Raw genomic sequence first — 12,954 nt, 5'->3', positions numbered from 1 at the left:
TTCAAACCAAACAATGTTTTAAAAGCTGTAACATGGGGTGCCTGGGTAGCTCAGTGAGTTGAGCCTCCAGCTCTTGGTTTCGGCTGGGGTCATGATCTGGGGTGGTGAAACTGAGCCCTGCGTAGGGCTCCACGCTCAGCAGGGAGTCAGTCAGCTTGCAGATTCTCTCCCTCACTTGTGCTGGCTTGCTCTCTCAAATAAATCTTCAATAAAAATAAGAGCTATAACACAACTCTTAAGTAGACTAACAATATTTTCTGATCACACTGAATGACATTCATTACATTTTATTTCTTTATAAAAGAGTATACCTGTGTCTGTACTTCATGGACATGGGCTTGTGGGAATGGCAACTTTGTTTACGTGACACCATATCCTGCCTGCCTGGTTAAGGCAGATGACGCAACAGAGAAGATCACTGCAATGCATCCGTAGGGAAGGGCACACAAGGAATTGAACTGAAGTTTGAACTTTGCAAAGTCGCAAAACTACCAAGAGCCAAGTTTCAAATCCAGCCCATTTTCTCCCTATTACATGTACTCCGTATTTTTGGAACTAAGCTATAAAGCAGAAGACATAAAAATTATGTTTTTCTTCTATTAGCACAGTAAATTCTGACCTTATTCTGTTCATTCTATAAATAGTTCCTTAGAAGACAGTAAGTCTATTTTTTAAAACAAATATAGAATGTACATATTCAGAATATATTATTGGTTATATGTTGACATATGCTATTTCCATAAACACTATGGAAAATTCTGCAGTTACTTATATTCTAGTACTATACTCAAAGTTGCAATATGATGCAATTAAAAGGTCAGCTCTGACCCTAGGAAACCCAAATTATGGTGTATGTAAGCATGCAAGAAGGAATCAAACCTTTTTCTTTTCTTTTTAAAGATTTTATTTATTTGAGAGAGAGAGTAAGTGCGCGAGAGCACAAGCAGGGTTGGGGGTGGCAGAGGGAGAGGGAAGCAGGCTCCCCGTTGAGTAGGGAGCCCAACTTGGGGCTTGATCCCAGGATACTGGGATCATGACCTGAGCTGAAGGCAGAACCTAACAGACTGAGCTACCCAGGGGTCCCAGAATCAAACCTTTTGATATCCCAGTGTTTCAGAGGACTAAGTCTCTTTAAGGGCTGGGTCAAGAACTGGCTGCCAGGAGAGACTTCAGGTCCAACCAAATGTATGTATAAAGAAGTTTTCGTTAACTTTCTAAGTCACTTCATGAAAATATTAGAACACAGCTGATCTGGAAATAATTTGAATTTACAGTTTGTGTAAGATGAAAGAATTAAATACTGAAAGAATATTCATGAAATATTTTCATATTATAAATGGTCATGAAATAGATTTTGTATAGTCAGAATTACAAAGATCAAAATATTGCTACACTATTGACTTGTGAAGTAGAAGTTAATACTAAAACATCTGCAACATTAAACTAGGAACGTTAAAGACATTAGTGTGAAACTGAAAATATGCAAATTTACACTTTCCTATTTAAAAAAAAATAGGAAAAACTCAAATAAATAGAAGAGTAGGCAACTAAAATCTCCTCCCCTAAAAATATACTTACACTCTAACAAGCATCAGTGCATATCTCTGAACCAAAGTACTAAAAAAAAAAAAAAAAAAAAAACTAAACCACTCATAGTTCAAAACATATTAGCGTTGAGGGTGTGGCCCAAATACATTAAGTTAAAGAATTGTGGCAGTTGAAAAACTGATGATAATTCTTCGGGGATATACTACAGGAGCCAATCAAAACAAAATAACCCATTTAGTAAAAATTCTGCCACAAGGCTCTCGATAGGCAATTTGTCTTTCAGAGTTATTTCAGGAAGGATGGCCCCAATTAGCTATCATTAAAAATAGAGAGGGGTACAGTTCGTAGGCCTATTATAACACAAATTCAGAGAAATGTGCTAGTTATCTCTGGGTGAGGACAAAGAAGGAACTGTTTTCCCAGAAGAAAGTGTCATGTGCCATTAGTACAACTGACATCACTTACTTTTGATGCAAAATGCAAGTGGCTCTCAAGCTCTCTGGCAGCTCCAAATTGCAGCATGTGAACCCCTGGTTTATAGTCAGCTTAAAGATATACTGTATGTCTGGATAATATTTATATCTTCAAGCCATCATAGTCAAAACCTGATTAGAAAATCCTGGCCAATGGAGTTCAAAGCCTCCAAAACTACTGGCTCTCAGAAACTAGATAATACCCGAAGTCCCTTTTGATTTCTCTGAACTTATAAAAGAAAGTAAGTACTACAATTTAGCACTTATGTTCTCTTAAAAATACTTAATAGACAAAACAAGCATACTGTCAAAATTCAAAAGGTGTAAAATAAAATGATAAGCAGTGGAAAAGCGTTAAGTCTTCCCACTTCTGTTCCCAGTCACCTAATTCACCTCTCTCTAAGGCAACCAGGTTACCTGTTTTTTCTGTCCAATGAAATTATATATTAAATTATGACTTCAACTATTTACTCTTGTTTTGTGAGTTTATGTTATTGTCTCAATAGGATTATAAACTCCCAAAGGCAGGGATCAGGATCAAGTGTTCTCCATCACTCACAATATCTAGCCTAGTGTGAAATATGTGCATAGGGCTTAATATTGGTTGACTCTGCCACCACCAGGTTATTGGAATTCCAAGAATTCCAATTTCAAGGTTTTACAGTTAAAATACAGAATCTTTATATTGGCTATTAAGGAGCTACATGTGAAAATAATCTGAGATACCAAACTGCCACCAAAAAGTAACATTAACAGAGGTGAAAGTTTGGCTAACTAAGCAACAGGAGGCACCGTCAACCTCAGTAAATAAATACACTTGGTTTTAGAATCTCTCACTAATCAACTATATGTTTTAAGTATTATGGAAGGTTTTGACTTTTACATGTTACATTGTGATTTGATGTTCCAAGGTGAAATGAACAGTATTTTCTTTTATTTTTAATTTTTTTAAAATTTATTTATTTATGTTGTGTTAGTCACCATACAGTACACCATTAGTTTTTGATGTAGTGTTCCATGATTCATTGTTTGCGTGTAACACCCAGTGCTCATTACAACACGTGCCCTCCTTAATACCCATCACCAGGCTACCCCATACCCGCACCCCCTTCCCTTCTGTAACCCTCAGATTGCTTCTCGGAGCCCATAGTCTCTCATGGTTCGTCTCCTGCTCTGATTTTGGCCCCCCCTTCATTTTTCCCTTCCTTCCCCTAATGTCCTCTGTGCTATTCCTTATGTTCCACATAAGAATGCAACCATATGATAATTGTCGTTCTCTGCTTGACTTATTTCACCTAGCATAATCCCCTCCAGTTCCATCCATGTCGATGCAAATGGTGGGTATTCATCCTTTCTGATGGCTGAGTAATATTCCATTGTATATACGGACCACATCTTCTTTATCCACTCATCTGCTGAAGGGCATCTCGGCTCCTTCCACAGTTTGGCTATTGTGGACATTGCTGCTATGAACATTTGGGGTGTATGTGCTCCCTTCTTTTCACTATGTCTGTATCTTTGGGGTAAATACCCAGCAGTGCAATTGCTGGGTCATAGGGGAGCTCTATTTTTAACTTTTTGAGGAACCTCCATACTGTTTTCCAAAGTGGCTGTACCAAAGAACAGTATTTTAAATGATGTTAAGTAAGCAACTTACTCTCCACATCTCCTTTACAACATATCAAGGCAAACAGAAGGGGAAGCAATGATGAAACTTAAGTTTAAGGTTCAGTTCAAATGCTTTTAGGATAAATAACATCACAAGGAAGAAGGGGAATATTTTACTCAGTTTTTTAATTCTAACACCATGAAAAGAATTTACCTGAGGCTTTGAACTATGCTATTCAGGTGAGCCTGATTTACTTTAATTCTCCCAACATTAATTCAAGAAAAATCTTTATTCGTCGGATGCTTGGGTGGCCCAGTCGGTTAAGCATCTGCCTTCAGCTCAGGTCATGATCCCAGGGTCCTGGGATCGAGTCCCGCATTGGGCTCCTTGCTCAGGGGGAGCCTGCTTCTCCCTCTGCCTGCCGCTCCCCATGCCTGTGCGCTCTCTTTCTCTCTCTGACAAATAAATGCATAAAATCTTTAAGGAAAAAAAAGAAAAAGAAAAATCTCTATTTGTGTTTATATCTTAAGAGTCTAGCAGAGAGCAATAAGAAAAATCAGCTTGTGCACATGTCATTTTTCTGAGAGCTTTTTTAATGATAGCGAGTTGGACCAAATCACTGGCCCTCACAGTTTCTCATTTCTGTTTCAGAACACTACAGTGGAACAAACAGAGCCAGAGTTGTCATGGTTAATGGGAATGAAAAGATGTGACTAAAACAGCAGGTCTCAGGGGTACTTACCTCCACCATACATGACAGCCAACATGATTGAGGATATCCATGACACTTCACTGGTGGTGGCATTGAATATGCCTTCAATTTCTTTGAAGAACACAGTAATGGATTTGGGAAATGCATAAGAGAAGCCGATGGAAATGAAAGCTCCAACTACTACTGCCCACCCCCAGCCTCCATCTGGGGGAGTGTATCCAACTGGACCTCCAACTGCTGGTGGCATTTTAAGTGTAGATGAATTCCAAAATGTAGTTCAAATCCAAATATCTGAAGGATATAAAATTAAAATACCATGTCAGTAATAAAGCACTTCCACCCTTTATAGCCAGCTTTCAAGTAACAATGAATTGTTTCCCAGTATTACTTTTCCAACAGAGATGATTTTCTAAGGACATTATCAAAAAGAGTCTTAAAGCCATAGTATTGCCATAGTAGCTTTAAGGAAAATAGCTCCATACCATTTAAGGAACCATAACTGAAATAAATCCTGTTCAATAAATATAGCCTTTGTATTTCAAATAAGCCTACCTGTTTCAGCAGTTAGTCTAATTTCTCAAATTACTGTGAGTAACTAACTGCCTCATTTGACTTATCTGCTTGCAAAATTCACATAACACATGCCATACACAAGTTTCAGGCTTAAACACAGGCTTTACAAGGTTTCCCCCTTCCCCAAAATTTATTCTTCAATACTACTTTCTTTTTACCTTCTCTTACTTATATGCTGACAAGATATTAGAAAGTGCATACGTGAGTCACTAGATATATAGCAATTTACAAAATAGATCATTCTGAGCTCACAAGTATTTCATTTAGCGGGCTGGAAAATTCAAGAAAAGTTTCCTTTTATCTACCTATTTGCTTTAATTTAAGGTATTTTTTTTCCATTATACAAGAAAAGGCCCTAAACAACAGCTAGTCAATATAGTTAAACTCAGAAACTGAACTATGATGTCAAAAGATGGTACTTCAAATCAAAAACTGTCCCTTTTTCTTGAAGTCACCTAGTACTAATGAATAGCATGGCTAGAAAATACAACTCTCTATTAAATTATGAATCAGATGATTGTGATGGTAGGCTTACCTGTTTTCTCATTAAGGTCTCCTTTTATTTATTTGAAGCTAACTTCTACCTTATATTATAACTCATCCTGCAACACTATGTTAGCATGTCTATTTCAAATTATCTCCACTCAGATTTATTACAGCAATAAATACTGGTCACAGAGGACAAGTTCTCTCTTTGCTACAACATTCTTTAGTCTAAAATACAAATCCTAGGGGCGCCTGGGTGGCACAGCGGTTAATCGTCTGCCTTCGGCTCAGGGCGTGATCCCGGCGTTACGGGATCGAGTCCCACATCAGGCTCTTCCGCTATGAGCCTGCTTTAAAATAAAATAAAATAAAATAAAATAAAATACAAATCCTAGCTTATAGTATAGTAGTAGTATAGTAGTCAACTGCTAAATACTGTTTCTTCCAACCCATGTGAACACTTCAAATATGATTTAAGACAATGAAGTTGCAGGGGTAGGAAAAAAACAGCCCATAGGGGAAGTTTCCCTAAAACCAACAGTATAGGTTTCACCACTCCTACTCAACATTGTACTAGAGGTTCGAGCCTCTAGTGTATGCAGACAAGAAAAAGAAATAAAACGTATAAAGACTAGAAAGGAAGAAGTTGTCTTTATCCACAGATGACACAACCATCTATGTAAGCAATGCTAAAGAATATTTTAAAAAGGTACCTGAACTAAAAATGAATTTAACTAGGTTTCAGGATATAACAGTAACAAACAGAAATCATTTGTCTTTATATATAAACCAGCAATCAGAATTTGCAATTTTAAATAATACCATTTACAACAACATCAAAAAACTATTGAACGGGGATACATCTGGCAAATAATAGGATGTATACACTGAAAACTACAAGATATTACTAAGGAATTAAAAAACAAAAGATAATCCATTCTCATGGTTTAAAAGACTCAATATTTAAATTAGGCAAATATTTCTAAAGCCACACAACAGCACATTTATTAAAAAGTGTATAAATTGGATTTCAAGCTATAGATTGGAAGAAAATAAATACAAAACATATCCAACAAAAGACATGTCCAAAACATAAAAAGATCTTTTATGACTCGGTAGTAAAGACAACTGCTCAATTAAAAATGGACTAAAGAAATGGACAGATAATTTATCAAAGAAGATACATGGATGACAAAGAAGTACATGAAAAAATGCTCAAAATTGTTAGCCATCTGTGAAAAGCAAATTGTAATCAAGAGATACTAATACATATGTACTAGAATGACTAAAATTAAAACTGATAATACCAAGAGTTGGTGAGGATATGAAGCAAACAGAACACTACTGCTGGTGGTAAAGCAAAATAGTACAGCCAGGTTGGAAAACATTTTGGCAGTTTCTTAAGAAGTTAAACATACAAACATATGACCTAGCCATTACATCCCTAGGTATTATCTAAGAGAAATGAAAATATACATCTTCACAAAGACTTATAAGAGAATTCTCTAATAGCTTAATTCATAATAGCCCAAAACTAAAAACAACTTGTCCATCAACAAGTAAATGGAAAAACAAATCATGGTATAGCCATATATTGGAACAATAAACACAAACAAACCATCGATGCACACAAGAACATGGATGAATCGTAAAAGCATTATATTAAGTGAAAAAAGACTAGACGTAAGATTATCTACTGTCTGGTTAAATTTATATCAAGTTCTAGAAAAGGCCAAATTCTATTAATAGGAAACAGATCAGGGGTTGGAACAAAGAGGGTGACTGCAAAGGGGCCTGAGAGAACTTCTCTGGGTCATGGAAATGCTCTGTTATGATTGTGGCAGTAGTGAACCATCAAGTTGTATTTATTGTATGTAAACAATACCTCAGGGGCGCCTGGTTGGCTCAGTGGGTTAAGTGTCTGCCTTCAGCCTAAGTCATGATCCCAGGGTCCTGGGATGGAGCCCCATTTGTCAGGCTTCCTGTTCAGCAGGAGCCTGCTTCTCCCTGTCCCTCTGCTGCTCTCCCTGCTTGTGCTCTCTCACTCTCGCTCTCTCAAATAAATAAAAATCTTAAAAAAAAAAAACCAAAAAACCTCAATAAAATTGATCAAAAAATAGTTCAAAGACAGTGACAAAGAGGATAAAATCTATTCAGTGGCATGTGGAGATAATACAGAAGAGCAAAAGGTGATAGCAGGCAAATTCTCTCTCTTGGCTGCCTGGTGGTTAAAAGAAAGAAGAGGAAAGAAGAGGAAAAGGAAGAAGACAAGGAAGAGGAGATGACACTCTCTTCTGAGAATTCATAGCTACAGGTCTGGACGAGCTTGTGTTTGGAAGGACAATGTCTGTGGGAAGCCTCTGTGTCCTTTTAGAGATATATTATGTTTGACTTTGCTAGCAAAGATTTCCCAACAGACAAAGCCCTGTCAAACATAAGCTGACAATCTAAAATTAATTTCTATCTTTTTCTTTTTCTTTCATTCATTCATTCATTTATTTAAAGTAGGCTTCATTCATTCATTCATTCATTCATTCATTCATTCATTCATTCATTTAAAGTAGGCTCCATGCCTAGCATGGAGCCCAGCACAGGGCTTGAACTCACAACCCAGAGATCAAGACCTGAGCTCAGATCAAGAGTCAGATGCTCAACTGACTGAGCCACTCAGGTGCCCTGACGATCTAAAATTTCGAAACACATCAAGAATCAACCGTGAGTGAAGTAAAGCAATACAGCTGGATTAGACTCAAGAACTACAGACACTGGATGTGAATATTTAAAATGATTGAAAGCATGAGATAAGAAATCAAGACCACTAAATAAAAACAAACACATTAGATACTATTAAAAGACCAGTTGACTTGAAACAGAACTTCTAGAAATAAAAAGTATACTCAATGAAATAATAGGTTAACCAGCAGACTGAACATAGCTGGAAAGAGAGGCCATGAATCTAAAGCATAGGTTTGAAGAAAATAGAATTCAGGGGAGAGCTTTATTCTGGAGCTGAGAAAGATTTAGAAACATGGAGTTGAGAATGGGAGCATCTGGCATACATCTAATGGGACTTGGGAAGAAGAGAATGGAGAGAATGGGAAAGAGGCAATTTTCAGAGGTTAATGGCTATGCCTATTCCAGATTAGATGAATAACATGAACCTATAGTTTGAGGAAACCCAACAAGATGAAGAGAAAAACCTTAAAAAAAAAAAATTGAGAAAATACAGATTACATAACCAAGAGATAATCAAACTGACAAAACAGAATTCTCATCAATTTTGAAAAACTCTCAGCCACTATGTCTGCAAATATTCCTTCCTCCCCTTTCCCTTTCTCCACTCCCCTGAGTACAAATGGATGTGAACTGAACCTTCCCATGGTATCTACTTTCTTTCTCTTCTGAGTTTTCCATCCTTAGTACAATTCCATTTGTATTGAGAATCTGAGGCTTAGGACAGTATCTTCCTCCAGAGTAGATTTTCATTTACCTAGGACTATATAAACCTAGAATCTCTTCAAGAATATTTCAAGGACCAACATATTTTGTTCATACAGATCATACAGATGGCTTGAAATCAGGCTGCAGTTCATTTGAGGACTGGTTTACCTCCATTGCCCGTTGATTCCTATGGCACAGCCCTTTAGGATCCCAACCAGGAAGAACTGGATTTACCAGAGCTCTTACTCTTGATGGGCCCTAAACTCTCAACATTTGTTCCCTTGGATCCATGAAGCTTTCCAAAGCACTACTCATGCCACCAAGAGAGTTGCTCCTCCTTCTATAACCAGAAAGCCACTGACTCCATAATTGTATCACTACTGGCACAATTAGGAAGCCAGCAATATAAAAAGCTGCCAAAATCAAGTAATCATCAAAATCAGGAAGTTGCAATCAAAGGCTATTAATTTCTGCAGTTAGCTCCAGAACCATGTGCCTCCTATGGTAACATCATCAAGATGGATCCCACATGCCCTGCTTCTCAAAATCTCAAAGCTAGTGAGAGTAGACATCAAGATTTCGGTTCTAATTCTGCCTTACAAATGTCATATGAATACACATGACTGGCAGAATTTAAATCAAATTCAGGAATATAATTGCAAGGAAGCCTGAGAAATGAGGTTTAGCTTTAAAGCCTCTGCAACATATTAATGTACACTAGAAAAGAAGATGTGTAATGGATGCTAAACATCATTTCCAAAATATACCTTAGACATTCGTGGTATGTTTATGTAAAATTTTAAATCATGCAAAACTATATATGTGTATATATCTATAAATCTATACCAATGTCTTTATAAAGAATATATACTGATACTATTATACAAACATATACAAAATGGGTATATACAAAAATGAAAAAAAAGTGCTATAAAAGTTTCTAAATGCTTACCATTCATGTTTGTATTTATCTCATCATGGACTGGCAATACACAATAGATCAGCACTGATCCCGTGGGCCATAGTTGGTAGTGCTCCTTCAGAACTGTCTGGCAGAAGTGGTTCAAGAATGTTAGGCAAGGGCATCTCCTCCATATCCTCCTGGTAGTGGAATGTCCCAAGAGGAAGTACTAGCCAAAACTGATGTGACCAGGTATAGACTGGAGGCCACCACGACAATTATAAATTTGTTCCCATCAGAAGTTTCCGTTTATTAACTTGTCAGGATGGGTGAAATTGTGTCACAATATAATTCTCAACCTATTCTTGTTCATTGGTGGAACAGACAAACAGAGCTGATGAGAAGGTGAAGTGTCCAGGGAAACAGAGAACATACCATCCATTTCCTTTATAGAAGAACTTTAGACAGTATGAGGAGACATTTCTGAGAGTAGTCACAACCCCACTGAGCTGCAGATAGGTCCTAATCTCCTGAAGCATAATTCTCCATTGTTAAAGAATACTGTTTGCACAGCCAGAATTGCTGGCTTATCCTGATTTCAGGCGCTCGGCCTATCCAAGGATCCCTAGTTTGTTCTCTATGTGAAAATAGTGTCAACATCCTAAAATAATATTCTTTTCCTTGGAACTCTAGTCTTGTTTTACTCAGTATGTACATTATTATATGACACGTCGTTACCTGCCTTAAGGTTCACTCTTGGCGTTATACATTCTACGTCTGGACAAATTTATAATGATATGTATCCAGCATTATAGTATCATAATAAGTAGTTTTCATCACTCTGAAAATCCTTTATGATCCCAATATTCAACCCTTCCTCCTCTTTAACCCCTGGCAACCACTGATCTTTTTACTGTCTTCATAGTGTTGCCTTTTCCAGAATGCCAGAGTTGGAATCATAAAGTATACAGCCTTTTCAAACTGGCTTCTTTCACTTAGTAATATGCATTTAAGTTCCCTCTAGGTCTTTTTATGGCTTCAAAGCATATTTCTTTTTAGTGCTATATAATAATATTCCACTCTCTACACGTACCACAGTTTATTTATCTGTTCGCCTACTGAAGGAATCTTGGTTGCTTCCAAGTTTTGGCAATTATGAATAAAGCTGCTATAACTTCCATGTGCAGGGTTTTGTACAGACAAAAAAAATATGTACTGTCTTGTATATTAATTTTACATCTAAAATTTGTTATTAAGCTTAAGAGTTACATAGAATAGAATTTCTGGCATATTATATGTTGTATTCTATGTGCTTTAAATATATTTGTCGAAACTTTCGTGCTAACAATTTAGCCCAATTTATAGAAAATACCATATAGTCTAATTTCTGTCAAAAAGATTTCTGTCAAAAAAAGTCAAACATCATTTTAATTGAAATAAATGTGTCAACACCATCCCTGTGGTAACTATGTCACTTTTTAAATCTAATTCTAACTTAGAGAAAGAAGGAGTTTGTTGTCCAGAAGGAATAAACTCCTGCCTCCCCCAATATTTCTCACTTAACCCCTCTTTGTAATGCACACTCTGTGGGACAATGCATTCTGCAATTTTCTCTTGTTTGGAGGTGCCCCAGAGATTTTGATAGTATGGGGGCATTGAACCATAGTCAGAATTAGGATAAGCGAGAGATATACCTTTCTTTCATAATGGGGTTCAAGGCTTTTGGAGAAAACAAACTGAAAAAGGAACAAATGTAAAAGGAGAAGACCCCAGGCATCCATTTTCAGGAGAGATGATTTTTAGTTCAGAGTACATCTGAATCTGAAAATCTGAAGAATAATTCCCTTAAAAATATAACCCAGTTTAAAGATCTTTGTCCTAGGGTATTTCACCTACCTATGGTTCAGGAGGGATAAAAATTAACAAGTTGAAGCTTCTTAAAATTTCTATTGGAATAAATATAAAAAGCTATGTAATTGCTTTGTTCTGCTAAAAGAAAGTCTCAATTCTAAAATTATGTTAAACAGAACTGTTCCAAGCATTAATTTTATGAGTTTTTCTTTCATCTAAGTATGAAAAAAGAGAAAAACACTTGAAATTTTTCAAAGAATACTAAAAAGATTACTTCGCCCCAGACTGTTTACATACAGAGAGAGATATCCACACAGACAGCAGAGCTATTTAATGCATCAAGCTCTGACTCGAACAGCTAATACGTGCTGGACGTGATTAAACTTTGAGCTTAGCTGCCAGCTATGATTTGTCCTGGTTAGTTAAAGCAGTTATAATTTTTAGTCACTAAGACTTGCCTCATCAGGTTAGTAATACCTTATTCCATAGTGTCAAAATTCTACTTAAAACTTCAAGAAGCTTTAAAAAGATTCAGAAGGAAGAAGTATAAGAGAATAAAAATTTTGAAAACAACACTTCAAAAAAACAGATATGGATTCAACACAATTCCGCTATCATTTGACAAGTGACTCTCCTAATTAACTTAAAAAATTCTGATGATACAGGGGCGCCTGGGTGGCGCAGTCGTTAAGCGTCTGCCTTCGGCTCAGGGCGTGATCCCGGCGTTCTGGGATCGAGCCCCACATCAGCCTCCTCTGCTATGAGCCTGCTTCTTCCTCTCCCACTCCCCCTGCTTGTGTTCCCTCTCTCGCTGGCTGTCTCTATCTCTGTCAAATAAATAAATAAAATCTTTAAAAAAAAAAAATTCTGATGATACAGAGTAAAAAAAAATTGTGTAAAATCATTATCTAAATATATTATTTCCTTTTAAACTGACCATATCTCAGCTATTAACAAAAGGGTTCACACAACAAGTAAATTATGAGAGCAGGCTCCCTCACACAGTATGCAGAGCCCCGTCGAGGAGGAGTACTCAAGTCCAGAGGCTAAAAGGAATTAAAGTTTAAGATTTTAATCCTTACAGTGTGCACAATAGCCTTCCTATTAGCTTAGCTATTATTTGAGGACTCTCTTGCAGTTCCCCGAAAATGATGGGGCGATTAAAAAAAAGTGATGTGGTGATGAGAAAGTTCACCATCAGTTCGCCTTGTACAGGACAATGGGAAACAACCTTAACTTCTTGGCAATGACCATGGTGCAAGAATCACCTAATTTCTCCTCTAATCACCTTCTGATTTTTTTTCCTTTTCTCATGACTCTCAGGAATTGTGCAAGTAAACTAATCTGGAAAGCTGAAGTT

The 12,954-nt window shown here is 36.9% G+C and overlaps 1 protein-coding gene across 3 annotated transcripts in view; it reads right to left on the bottom strand.

Annotated features, from left to right (window-relative positions):
* The window catches only part of SLC16A1 (solute carrier family 16 member 1), a 41,844-nt gene that overhangs the window by 17,202 nt on the left and 11,688 nt on the right, over positions 1 to 12,954 (bottom strand). Inside the window, exons 2-3 of one of the 3 annotated variants that reach the window (XM_040626887.1) lie at positions 9,795 to 9,891; positions 4,373 to 4,633 (exon numbers count right to left, since the gene is read on the bottom strand). In XM_040626887.1, the coding sequence (XP_040482821.1) occupies positions 4,373 to 4,589 (217 nt within the window). In that variant the 5' untranslated portion in view covers positions 4,590 to 4,633; positions 9,795 to 9,891. The remainder of the gene's footprint in view (positions 1 to 4,372; positions 4,634 to 9,794; positions 9,892 to 12,954) is intronic. The other 2 variants (XM_040626888.1, XM_040626886.1) reach the window with 2 other exon arrangements.

Source organism: Ursus maritimus, unplaced genomic scaffold (genome assembly GCF_017311325.1).
Source record: "Ursus maritimus isolate PB19 unplaced genomic scaffold, ASM1731132v1 scaffold_12, whole genome shotgun sequence".
Classification (NCBI taxonomy): domain Eukaryota; kingdom Metazoa; phylum Chordata; class Mammalia; order Carnivora; family Ursidae; genus Ursus; species Ursus maritimus.
Note: the sequence above shows the minus strand (reverse complement) of the source record. Positions and strands in the feature narration are given on the sequence as shown.